Source organism: Macaca fascicularis, chromosome 16 (genome assembly GCF_037993035.2).
Source record: "Macaca fascicularis isolate 582-1 chromosome 16, T2T-MFA8v1.1".
NCBI classification, from domain to species: Eukaryota; Metazoa; Chordata; class Mammalia; order Primates; family Cercopithecidae; genus Macaca; species Macaca fascicularis.
The window spans coordinates 72299117-72311645 of NC_088390.1; the positions used below are offsets into that span (position 1 = coordinate 72299117).

Consider the following 12529-nt stretch of genomic DNA (forward strand, 5'->3'; position numbering starts at 1 on the left):
TTACCTTTCCTCTATATTTTTGCAACAGCATTTTAACCAGTCTCTCTACTTCTTCCTTTGCCGTCAATTCAGTCTATTCTCAGCACAGCAGATGATGACATCTCATTCAAGTGTGAGTCAAATCATGTCACTCCCATGCTCAAAATCTGCCAAGCTCCCCTACTCATAGAGAGTCAAAGCAAAGCCCTCTCACTGGCCTACGCAGACCTCCCTGACCTGGACCCACGCCCTCAGGTTCTTCTCTGGCCCCATCACTTTCCCTCTTCTCCTCAGTCATCATTTCCAGACACACCACTTCCCTGCTGTTCCCCCAAGAAGTCAGGCTCACTCCTGCCTATTTATAGTCCTTTTTCCTATTTATTTCTGGGTTCAGAGCTATGCTGTCAAGCAGCTATGCTGCTGAAATCTGACTTTCAAATGATTTAAGGTACAATAAAGCAAGTACCTTAGAATCTCAGTCTATGTAAAATCAATGAAGTAATGGCTAGTATGGTATTGCATACTCTTTAAAGGCTCAACACTATTTGAAGATAAAGAGGGATAGGTGGAAAGAAATTAAACAAAATTAGATGATTCTTCAGTTACCCTTTTCAAGTTTTTTATTCCCAAGATAAAGACTGGTCTTAAGAAATTCCAGAGGCAATTTTGGAAATAGCAATTCACATTTAGTACCTGAATAAAATAGTTATACTTTTTCTGAACATCAAAAGAAAGAATATTTGAGATTGTACCTTGAATATAAGTCTAATCAAAATGTTTAAACATTATATTGACATTTATTCCAATAATAAATAATTCTAAAATACTTTTCTTATTTCTACCAAAATATCAACCTGGGAAGATAAGTCATCATTTATGTGACACTGTTGTAAAAAAACGGTAAAATCTAGAAAAGCTTATTAGACAACCGAGGGAAGATCTGAAACTTAGTCTCCATCTAGGAAAATTCAGGGATACAGCCTCAGTATTTCTAATCAAAATAATATTTGACAATATTATAATATCACTTTATTGCAATGTGTATTTAATTACTATGAAATAGGATATTCCATATAATCCCTTCCATGAAAGTCAAGGGAAAAGTTAGGAAATTCCCTAGATTATTTTACTGATACTTAGACATAGGAGCAAGATACTTAAATTCCTCGATTGAAGAGTTTATACATTTAAAGAGCAATGCCATGTCTACTGCCTGTTGGAGATTAAATATAAGGGTGGTGGCAGTGGATTTTCAACATGGGTTTCAACTGTCTATTAAAAAACCAGTCAAATATCTTACCTTTTCCAGTGTCATCTCTGTCTCAGCGGCATGAGTCTTTTTCAGCTCTATTTTCATCTTTTCTGATTCAGCCTTCAGTTTGTTGACAACAATCTCGTGTTCCCTTGTAGCCCTTTGCTTTTCCTCTTCACGAAGAAGACCAAGCTCTACCAGCTGCTGTTTCCGCTGTGAGTTCACATTGATCAGTTCTTCTCTCAACTTCTGAACCTGGGCCTCCATGTCGGCAATAACCTTGTTTTAAAACATGGAAAAATGGGCAGAGGATATGAATAGGGAAGTCACAAAAGAAGAACTAATGGGCAAAAGGCCAATAAATGAAATATAAACATATGGAATAGAAAGCTTAGATTGCATTCCATCCTTCCTTCTTTCCTTCCTTCCCTCCCTCTTTCCCTCTCCCTTTCTCCCTTTCCTTCCTTTCCCTTCCTTCCTTCCTTCTTCACTTCCCTTTCCTTCCTTTCCCTTCCTTCCTTCCTTCTTCACTTCCCTTTCCTTTTCCTTCCTTCCTTCCTTCCTTCCCTTTCCTTCCCTCTCTCCCTCCCTTCCTTCCTTCCCATTCCTTCCCTCTCTCCCTTCCCTTCCTTCCTTCCTTCCATCCTTCCCTTTCCTTTCCTCTCTCCCTCCCCTTCCCTTTCCTTCCCTCTCTTCCTTCCCTTTCCTTCCTTTCTTCCTTCCTTCCCTTTCTTTCCTTCCCTCCCTCCTCCTCCCTCCCTCCCTTCCTTCCTTTCTCCTTCCCTCCCTCCCTCCCTCCTCTACTTCCTTCATTCCATACTCCCATGTCATTCCTTCCCAGCTCAGAGGCAAATACCACCTGGAACATTTTACCATACATTTGGATCTTTAAACAACATATTGTTTAGTTTTACTTGTTTCTAATATCTATGTAAATGGAATATTATATGTATTTTTCTGAAACCTGCTTTTTCAAATATTCAACATCATCATGTTCCTGAAATTCATCCATTGTTCCCTATTTGATTTTTGCTTTTTATTGATTGATTTCTGCTTTTATTTTTATGTCCTTCTTCCTACTTTCCTAAGGTTTATTTTGTATTCCTTCTTCTAACTTCTTATTTTGGATACTTAACTCATTTATTTTTATCATTTCTTCTTTTCTGATTTATAAATGTAAGACTACAAATGTCTCTCTGACTATTGATTTAGTTCCATCTCTTTGGTTTAGATATGTGGCATTTTCATTATCGTTTAGTTCAAAATGTTTTTTTAAACTTCTATTATGATTTTTTTATTTGACTTATGAACCATTTAGAAGTATGTTTCTTAATTCCCAAGCATATGGGACATATTAGTTTCCCAGGGTTGCCATAACAAAGTAGCACAAACTAGATGGCTTAAAAGAACAGAATTTTATTCTTTCCTAGTTCTAGAGGCTAGAAGTCTTAAAATCAAGGTGTTGGCAGAGTTGGTTCCTTCTGGAAACTCTGAAAGAGAAGCTGTTCCATGCCTGTCTCCTAGCTTCTGGTATTTCCTGACAATCCTTACTGTGCCTTGGTGTGTAAATGCATCATTCCAGTCAGTGCCGTTGTCTTCAGATGGATTTGTTCTCTCTGAATGTCTGTGTCTCTGTGGTGCTCTGTTTTTTAAGGACACTGGTCATACTGGATTTAGGGCCCACCTTAATCCAGCATCACCTAATTTTAACTTGATTACATCTGCAAAGATCCTATTTCTGGCCAGGCACAGTGACTCATGTCTATAATCCCAGCACTTTGGGAGGCCAAGGCGGGTGGATCACAAAGTCAGGAGTTCAAGACCAGCCTGGCCAAGATGATGAAACCCTGTCTCTACTGAAAATGCAAAAATTAGCTGGGCGTGGTGGCGGGCACCTGTAATCCCAGCTGCTCGGGAGGCAGAGGCACAGAATTGCTTGAACCTGGGAGGTGGAGGTTGCAGTTAGCTGAAATCGTGCCACTGCACTCCAGCCTGGGTGACAGAGCAAGACTCTGCCTCAAAATAAAAATAAAAATAAAAATCTATTTCCAGTTCTGTGTAGACAGGAAATTTTGAGGGGGACACCATTCAACTCAGGAAATGGACTTCAATGGTTATTGTTTTGTCATTCACTTTTAATTGCATCGTGGCCAAAGAATGTAGTCTATCTCCCATTAATTCTTTGCAAATTTTGAGAATGTTTGATGGCAAGTTAGGTAGCCAGTTTTTTAAAAGCTTCATGTATGATTACTAAGAAATGTGTATTCTGTATTTTCTAGTTTTCAGTGCTATATTCTATATATGTCCATCATGTCAAGCTTGTTACATTGTTGAAATCTTCTATCACTTACTTATTGCCACTAACACATTTGTCAGCAATGCAACATTTTCCAAAACACAATGATAAATGTTTCATTTCATGCCTGATGTAGCTTCAACAAGCACTGCATAAACCAACATTTCCTTGACTGGAAACCAGAAAGATAAAAAAGTGACAGGAATCCAAATGTCACATGATGATGCTGGGAATAAGAATACAAAGCTAAATGATGAGAAGTTGCTTTGGTCAAAATATCTACAAGAATTATTTCATTTTCAATATAAATATTATATTCATCCTATTTCTAATTTTAACAATTTTATGATTTCTACATGATAAATAATAATTGCTATAATTTTGAGTGTTTACTTTGCACCAGGCATCTTATACAGATTATTTTAATCTTTGTAACAACCCAGTATGATAGATATTAATATACAAAGTTTTTCCTTATTTTGGATAGTGTTCAGTATACATTAGCTCAACTATTAACCCTGTGGCCTCTCTACACTAGACTGGAAAGGACATCTAGGACAAAAACATTTATGTTAGAGGAAAGAAAACCTGAGCCTTCAAGGCTGGAGGTGATAGGATGTTCCGTTTTTGTCTGGCCTCTCTAAGAAAAGCTTACTTGGACTAGTCGCAAAGGAACATGTAAGAGGACTTCACATAAAAGGCTGATCCTTATAAACCTGAAGTGGAAAAGTTAGTTATTTTTTCTTCAGGAAATCTCTGAAATATTTTAACACTTATTTGTTTCTCTATTGCATAGATTGATATCTATATATCCACAATCAGCTGTAGATCAATTGTCCATGAAAACAGTCTTTTACCTTTTGTTCTTTGTTTTATAATGATTCCTTTGAACCCAAGAGAAGAGACAGTCAATGCAATCAGATTCTGAAATAGGGGATACATCTTCTAAAAGCAGATAGACTTTAGCAGTGACAACAGTTATGTTTTTGGGACGCAGAACATTTAAAAAAAAAAAAAAAAAAAAAAAGCTCAGGGATATCAACATGGCAGACAAAGATAGGTTGCTGGCTCCCTTCCCCAAAATCAATCCTGGAGAAAGCACAGGAAGCATGAATCTGAGATACTAATAATTATAACAATAATAAACATAACAAAAGCAAATTCTGAGAAGCTCCTGGGTGGAATAACAACAGTCCCAAACTGGAGAATATACCTGTGCAAAAGGGAAGGGGGTGCAGCCTGGGGAAGAAAGTAATAGAAAACTGCTGTAAGAAGGTGGGTTGCAGGAATGCTTTACTTTCTGCTCTTGTCTCTCTCTTTTGTTGCCAGATAAAATCATATCTGTTCCATTACCACACTGGGAGCAAGAACTCAACGTGATGTTGACATCAGTCAGTCAATACCAAGGAAAGCAAAGCCTTCCTTGGGTGAGGAATTGAAGAAAACAGGCGCAGCCTTCTGTGAACTTCCCGGGAATTCCCCCTTCCATACCCTTCCCTCCAAATGCCCAGGACTAATGACTTAGTCATTAGACACTTATTTCTAGGAGCTTAGGTAAATTCCCGAGCAGCAGGTTTTCCTGATGAAGTAACTGTGAAAGGGAGTGGTACGGCAATGAAGGGCTCTGTCTTGGGGTTCATAATCTCCTCCTTCCATAAGCTCATCCAACAGGTCAGGGACTAAAGGTGGGCCTTGTGCTCTTTCCCAGTCAGGATAGCTGATAGTCCCAGGGGAAAATGGGCTCCCTGGCCAAAGTAAATAAACCTGAGGAGCAAAACTACTACCAAAAAGAGACACCTAAATAACATATATTATCTGAAGCAGTATAATTGGAATAGATGAAACAAGAATTTTTTAAGTGCATAATAGCCCGGGTGTGTTGGCTTATGCCTGTAATGGCAGCACTTTGAGAGGCCAACGCAGGTGGATTGCTTGAGCCTAGGAGTTCAAAACCAGCCTTGGCAATATAGTGAAGCTCCTTCTCTACAGATAATACAAAAATTAGTTAGGTGTGGTGGGGTGTGCCTGTAGTCCCAGCTACTCAGGATGCTGAGGAGAGAGGATCAGTTGAGCCCAGGAGGGTGCAGTGAACCATGAGCATACCCTGCACTCCAGCCTGGGTGACAGAAGGAGATCTTACCTCCAAAAAAAGTCCATAATAAACACACAAATAGTAACATATATACTTAAAATACTGAAAAGTGTAATGGAAGAAGTTACAGACATGAAGCTGTAATTAATAAGTCATAAAAGAAGGAAAAAGTGAAAATGATAGGAAAAAGAGCAAGTTAGCTAGAGCCAAAGAATAGAACTGTGCATTGGAAGGATGGTAAGATTGAAGAACTCCCTTGGAGGCAGCAGAGAAAGATAATAATACAGAAAACGTAAAAGAAAAGCTAATATTTATGGAGGACAGAGGAAGCAACAACATCTAAATAATGGAGTCTGAGAAAAATAGATACGGTAAGATTTTATCCAAGCTCAAGCTGATTTGAAAGTCTGCTTTTTATCACATACTGTATCATCTCAAAGTATTAAGAATTTCTCATAAAGAGTACATATTTATTGTACTTTATTAATTTGTTATTATGCATTTCTATCCCCCAATATTCACTATGGTTAGTACAAAGTTAACATCCAAAAGCCATAAGGCCATAATGTCTGTTTTTGATAATTAAAAACTACAGACATTTTTATAGATTTGGGAGCACAAGTGCAGTTTTGTTACTTGGGTATATTGCATAGTGGGAAAATCTGGGCTTTTAGCATAACCACCAACCAAATATTATACATTGTGACCATTAGGACAATTTTTTAAAATGAGGAAAAATGTTAGTTTTCCAAAAGCACTGAGACCATCCCAAATTGAATTTTAATCTCTGTCTATGTACATAAAAGTGTTTTATGTACCCATTTTTAATTTAATTCCCATTTATTAGCATATTTGTCACATTTAGTGGCTCCCTGGTATTTCATCCTTCCAGTCCAGGCATATCACAGAGATATTGTGGGTTTGGTTCCTGACCACCTCAATAAAGCAAATATTGCAGTGAAGTGAATATTGCAATGAAGCAAATATCTCAATGAAGCAAATATCTCAATAAAGTGAGTCACATAAATTGGTTGGTTTCCCAGTGCATATAAAAGTTATAGACTATTCAGGAGTGTCCAAAGGAGAGAACACAGTCGTGGGTTCTTAGTTTCTGTTTTTGGTTGGGCCAGTAAAGCGCCTTCCTCATCCCTCTTTTCTATTATCACTAGAGACAGAAACTTAAAAACCATGGCTTCTGGCTGCTAAAAGCCTAAAGCAAAACAAAACAGAACAACAACAACAAAATAAAGTGGGTTGGACAAGCTTGCAGTTTATTCAGTGAGCATTATGTCTAAAAAACAATGTGCATTCCTTCATTTAAAATACTTTATTGCTAAGAAGTGTTAACAATCATCGAAATCATTCTTAAGTCCTAATCTTTTTGCTGGTGGAGAGTCTTGTCTTGATATTGATGGCTCGCTAACTGACCATGGTGGTGGTTGTTGGAAGCTAGGCAACTGTGCCAATTTCTTAAAATAAGACAAAAATGAAGTTTACCATGTTGATTGATTTCCATTCACAAAAGATTTCTCTGTAGCATTCAAAGCTGTTTCATGGCATTTTATCCACAGTATAACTTTTTTCTAAATGGAAGTGAATCCTCTCAAACCTGCTACTGCTTTATCAACTAAGTTTATCTAATAGTCTAAATCTTGTATTGTCAGGTCAACAGTGTTCCCAGCATCTTCACCAGGTAGAGATTCCATCTCAATACTTTCATTGATCACCCATAAGAAACAGCTCCTCATCCATTCAAGATTGATCTTGAGACTGCAGCAGATGACTTGAAATTACAGCAATTCAGTCACATTTTCAGGCACCATTTGTAGTTATAGATCGCTTGCTATTTCCATGACACCTGCAGTGACTTCCAATGAAGTCTTGAACCCCTCAAAGTCATCCATGAGGGTTGGAATCAACTTCTTCCAAATCCTGTTAATACTGGTATTTTGACCCCCTCCCATGAATCACAAATATTCTTAATGGCATCTGGAATGGTGAGTCTTTTCTGGAAAGTTTTCAATTTACTTTGCCCAGATCCATCAGAGAAATTACTATCTATAGCAGTCATAACCTTATGAAATATATTTCTTACATAACAAGACTTCTTGTTATGTAATGACTTGTTATGTAATGACAAAATGACTCCTTGATCCATGGACAACAGAATGGATGTTGCGTTAGCAGGCATGAAAATGACATTCATTTCCTTGTATATCTCCATCAGAGCTCTTGGGTGACCAGGTGCATTGTCAATGCACAGTAATTATTGGAAGGAATCTTTTTTTCTAAGCGGTAGGTCTTAAGAGTAGGCTTACAATATTCAGTAAACTGGTCTCTAAACAGATGTGCCGTCATCTAGGCTCTTATTTCATTTAGAAAGCACTGGCATATTAGATTTAGCATCATTCTTAAAGGCCCTAGGATTTTCAAAATGATAAATGAGTATTGGCTTCAACTTAAAGTCACCAGCTGCATTAGCTCCTAACAAGACAGACAGCCTGTCCTTTGAAGTTTTGAAGCCAGGCATTGACTTCTCCTCTGTAGCTATGAAAGTCCTAGATGGCATCTTCTTCTAAAAGAAGGCTCTTTGGCTACACTGAAAATCTGTTGTTTAATATAGCTACTTCCATCAATGATCTTAGCTAGATCTTCTGAATAGTTAGATGCAGCTTCTACATTAGCACTTACCGCTTCACCTTGCACTTCTATGCTATGGAAATGACTTCTTTCCTTAAACCTCATAAACCAACTTCTGCTAGCTCCAGACTTTTCTTCCACAGCCTACTCACCTCGCTCAGCCTTCAAAGAATTGAAGAGAACTAAGGCCTTTCTTTGAATGAGGCTTTGGCTTAAGGGAATATTGTGGCTGGCTTGATCTTCTATTTAGATGCCTAAAACTTGCTCTGTATCAGCAATAACGCTGTTTTTTCTTCTTATCATTCATGTGTTCACTAGAGTAGCAGTTTTAGTTATTTAATTTCATTCAAGAACTTTTCCTTTGCATTCACAACTTGGCTAATTATTTGGCACAAGACAACTTTCAACCTGTCTTGGCTTTCAACATGCCTTCCTTTCTAAGTGCAACCATTTCTAGCTTTTGATTTTAAGTGAGAGATGTGTGACTCTTCTTTTCATTTGAATATTGAGAGGTCAGTGTAGGGTCAATTGGCTTAATTCAATATTATTGTGTGGCAGAAAATGGGGAGGCCCAAAAAGAGAAAGAGAGTTAAGTCAAAGTACAGGAATACCTTTGTAATGTTTTTTCCTAGTTGCTCTACAGAAACACTGAATCCATTTCCAGTGTGAACAACAGTGTATGTTTTGGTAACTGAGAGGAAAACATTTTTAATTGCCAGCAATAGGCAGTATGCAATGACTTTAGTTCAACAGTGATGTTCAAATAGAAAAATTATACTGAAAAATGCATTGGCTGGGCGCGGTGGTTCACACCTGTAATCCCAGCACTTTGGGAGGCTGAGGAGGGTGGATCACGAGAGGTCAGGAGACTGGGACCATCCTGGCCAACATGGTGAAAACCCGTCTCTACTAAAAATACAAAAATTATCTGGGCATGGTGGTGCACACCTGTAATCCCAGCTACTCAGGAGGCTGAGGTAGGAGAATCATTTGAACCAGAGAGTCGGACGTTGCAGTGAGCCTAAATCATGCCACTGCACTCCAGCCTGGCGACAGAGTGAGACTCTGTCTCAAGAAAACAAACAAACAAATAAAAAACATTAATGATTCATGGAAAAAATAGAAAATTAAATGAAAGAACTTAATGCATAAGATCTATATGCAGAAAAATATGAGTGAAGAAAGATGATATAGTTTGAATGTTTGTCCCTGAAAAATCTCAGGTTAAAATGTGATCTAAAATGTTGAAGGTGGGGCCTGGTGGGAGGTGTTTGGGTCATGGGGGTGGATCCCTCATTAATGGCTTGGTGCCATCCTCGTGGTAATGAGGAAAGAGTTCTCTGTTCATGCAAGAGTCAGTTGTTTAAAGGAGTCTGGCATCTTCTCCTCACATTCTTTTGTTTCCTCTCTCGTCATATGATGCGCCTGCTCTTCCTTCACCTTCTGCCATGAGTGGAAGCTTCCTGAGGCCCTCACCAGAAGCAGAGGCTGATGCCATGCTTGTACAGTCTGCAGCACCATGAGGCAAATAAACCTCTAGCAATGACCTGATACTAAAGCTCATATGGGAAGCCAAAAGACCTGGAATAACCAACATAATACTGAAGAAAAGAACAAAGTTGGAGGATTCAAATTACCTGATTTCAAGACTTACAATAAAGCTCTATTAATCAAGACAGTAACAACATGGTATTGTCAAAAAAAAAAACAGACACATAGGTTAATGAAACAGAATAGAGGGCCCAGTAATAGACCCACAAAAATAGAATCAACAGATCTTTGACAATGAAGCAAAGGCAATTAAATAGAAAAGGGTTTTTCAACAAATGGTGCTGTAACAATTTAAATATCCAAATGCAAAAAAAAAAAAAAAAATCTAGACATAAAGTTTATATCTCACACATTTCACAAAAACTCAAAATGTATCATAAATCAAAATGTAAAACACAAAACGTTAAAACTTATAGAAGAAAACAAAGGAAAAAATCTAGTGGACCTTGGATATGACAATGTGTTTTTAGATACAACACTAACATAATCCATGAAGGAAAAATATTGTTAAGTTGGACAGTATTAAAATTTTGAAAACTTCTGCTCTGTGAAAGACACAGTTAAAAGAATGAAAAGATAAGCCACAGACTGGGAAAAAATATTTGCAAAGCATATATGTTGATAAGGAACTTGTGTCAAAAATATACAACAAACTTAATTCGAACTACGGGGAAAACAGACAAATCCATTCTTGTAGTGGATTTCATCATTCATGAAAAATGTATTAACTATTTATGGAAGAAATAGAATATTAAATGAAAGAACTTAATGTATAAAATCTATATGTGGAAAGTTATGAAACTTTGAAGCAAGTTTATATTTATATGTATATATAAATACAAGTGTCAACACACTGCAAGAAATTGGTGGTATCAGAGACATTTTTGACAACACTGCAATTAAGTGAGAAACCAATGACAAAATAACACAAATAAAAGCAAAAATAATTCCTCATATACTTTGTGGACATAACAAGTTATTTTAAAGAGATGACAACTTATCTTAGATACAAATAAAAGAAAAAAAAAGACCAAAAAAAAAAACCACACACACACACACAAAATTCTACACTTTAACTCCACCCACCCCCAACACACATACACAACAAACATTTTGGTTTTCTCAGTTTATATAGTTTAAAATCACCTATGTCTTAACAGATTGTTGTAGCTATTATTGTGATCGATTTGTCTTTGGGGTTTTCTACTAGAGTTATGAGTGAATTGCATACCACACATACAGTAAAAGAGTATTAATCGTTTGTCCATATACTTAATTAAAGTACATTAAACCAGGGGTTTCATGCCTTTAAAAGTTTTCTTTTGCACATTATTTTTTTTCCTTCAGTTTGAAGAAACACCCTTTAGCATTTCTTGCAAGATGGGTCTGTTGGTGGTGAATTCTCTCAGCTTTTGTCTGTGAACAACTTTAACTCTTCTTCACATTTGGATGACATGACAATTTTCCTGGATACAATATTCTTAGGTGACAGTTTTTGTTTTTTCCTGAGCACTTTGGAACTATCATTCCACTCCCTCCTGGCCTGTATGATTTCCATTGAGAAGGCTGTTGCCAAATGAATTGGAGCTCCTTTATGTTATTTGCTTTTTGAGATGAAGTCTCACTCTGTCACCCAGGCTGGAGTGCAATGGCACAACTTTGGCTCACTGCAACCTCCACCACCAGGGTGCAAGCAATCCTCCCACCTCAGCCTCCCAAGTAGCTGAAACTACAGGCTCAGGCCACTGTGCCTGGCTAATTTTTGTATTTTTATAGAGATGGGGTTTCACCATGTTGCCCAGGCTGGTCTCAAACTCCTGGACTCAAGTGATCTGCCTGTTTTGGTCTCTCAAAGTGCTGGGATTACAGGCATGAGCCACCGTGCCCAGCCTGTTATTTACTTCTTATTTCTCACTGCTTTTAGGATCTTCTCTCTGCCTTGACCTTTGAGAGTTTGATTAAATGCCTTGGAGTAGTCTCATTTGGGTTGCATCTGCTTGGTGTTCTAAGACCTTCATGTTCATGGATATTTATATCTTTCTCAGGAAAGTTTTCTGTTATTATTTCCTTGAATAATCTTTCTACTCCTTGTTCTTGGTCAGCTCCCTCTTCAATGCCAGTAACAATTCTTAGATTTGGTCTTTTGAGGTAACTTTCTGTACCTTCATTCCTTTTCGTTTTTTCTTTTTTCTCCTCTAACTGTGTATTTTCAAATAGCCAGGCTTCAAGCTTACTGGTTATTTTCTCTGCTTATTCTACTGAGAGCCTGTGTAGAATAATTTTTCAGTTCAGCAAATGTATTTCTCAGTTCCAAGATTTCTGTTTGGTTTTTCAAATTATTTCCTTTGTTAAATTTCTCTGATAAGTTTCTGAATTGTTTTCCTGTGTTATCTTGGAGGTCACTGAGTTTCATTAAAACTGCTATTTTAAAAAAACTTTTAAGTTCAGGGGTACATGTGCACATTTGTTATAGAGGTAAACTTGTGTCATGGGGATTTGTTGTACAGATTATTCTGTCACCCTGGTATTAAGCCTAGTACTACCCAGTAGTTATTTTTCCTGATTCTCTCCCTCCTCCGTCCCTCTACCTTCTGACAGGCCCCAGTGTCTGTTGTTCCCCTCTGTGTGTCCATGCAAAACTGCTATTTTGAATTGTCGGATAGAGAGCTCACAAACTGCCCTTTTGTTCAAGTCAGTCACTGGATTTTTGCTTTGTCCT

At 37.6% G+C, this 12529-nt stretch overlaps 1 protein-coding gene across 39 annotated transcripts in view; it reads right to left on the bottom strand.

The window, feature by feature from the left end:
- The window catches only part of CEP112 (centrosomal protein 112), a 537142-nt gene that overhangs the window by 212999 nt on the left and 311614 nt on the right, over positions 1 to 12529 (bottom strand). For all 39 annotated transcript variants that reach the window (XR_012426034.1, XR_010581949.2, XR_012426035.1 and 36 more), the window contains one exon: positions 1280 to 1510. Coding sequence is in view for 36 of the 39 variants with exons in the window: in XM_074020167.1 (XP_073876268.1) it covers positions 1280 to 1510 (231 nt within the window). In the remaining 3 variants the exon portion in view is untranslated. The remainder of the gene's footprint in view (positions 1 to 1279; positions 1511 to 12529) is intronic.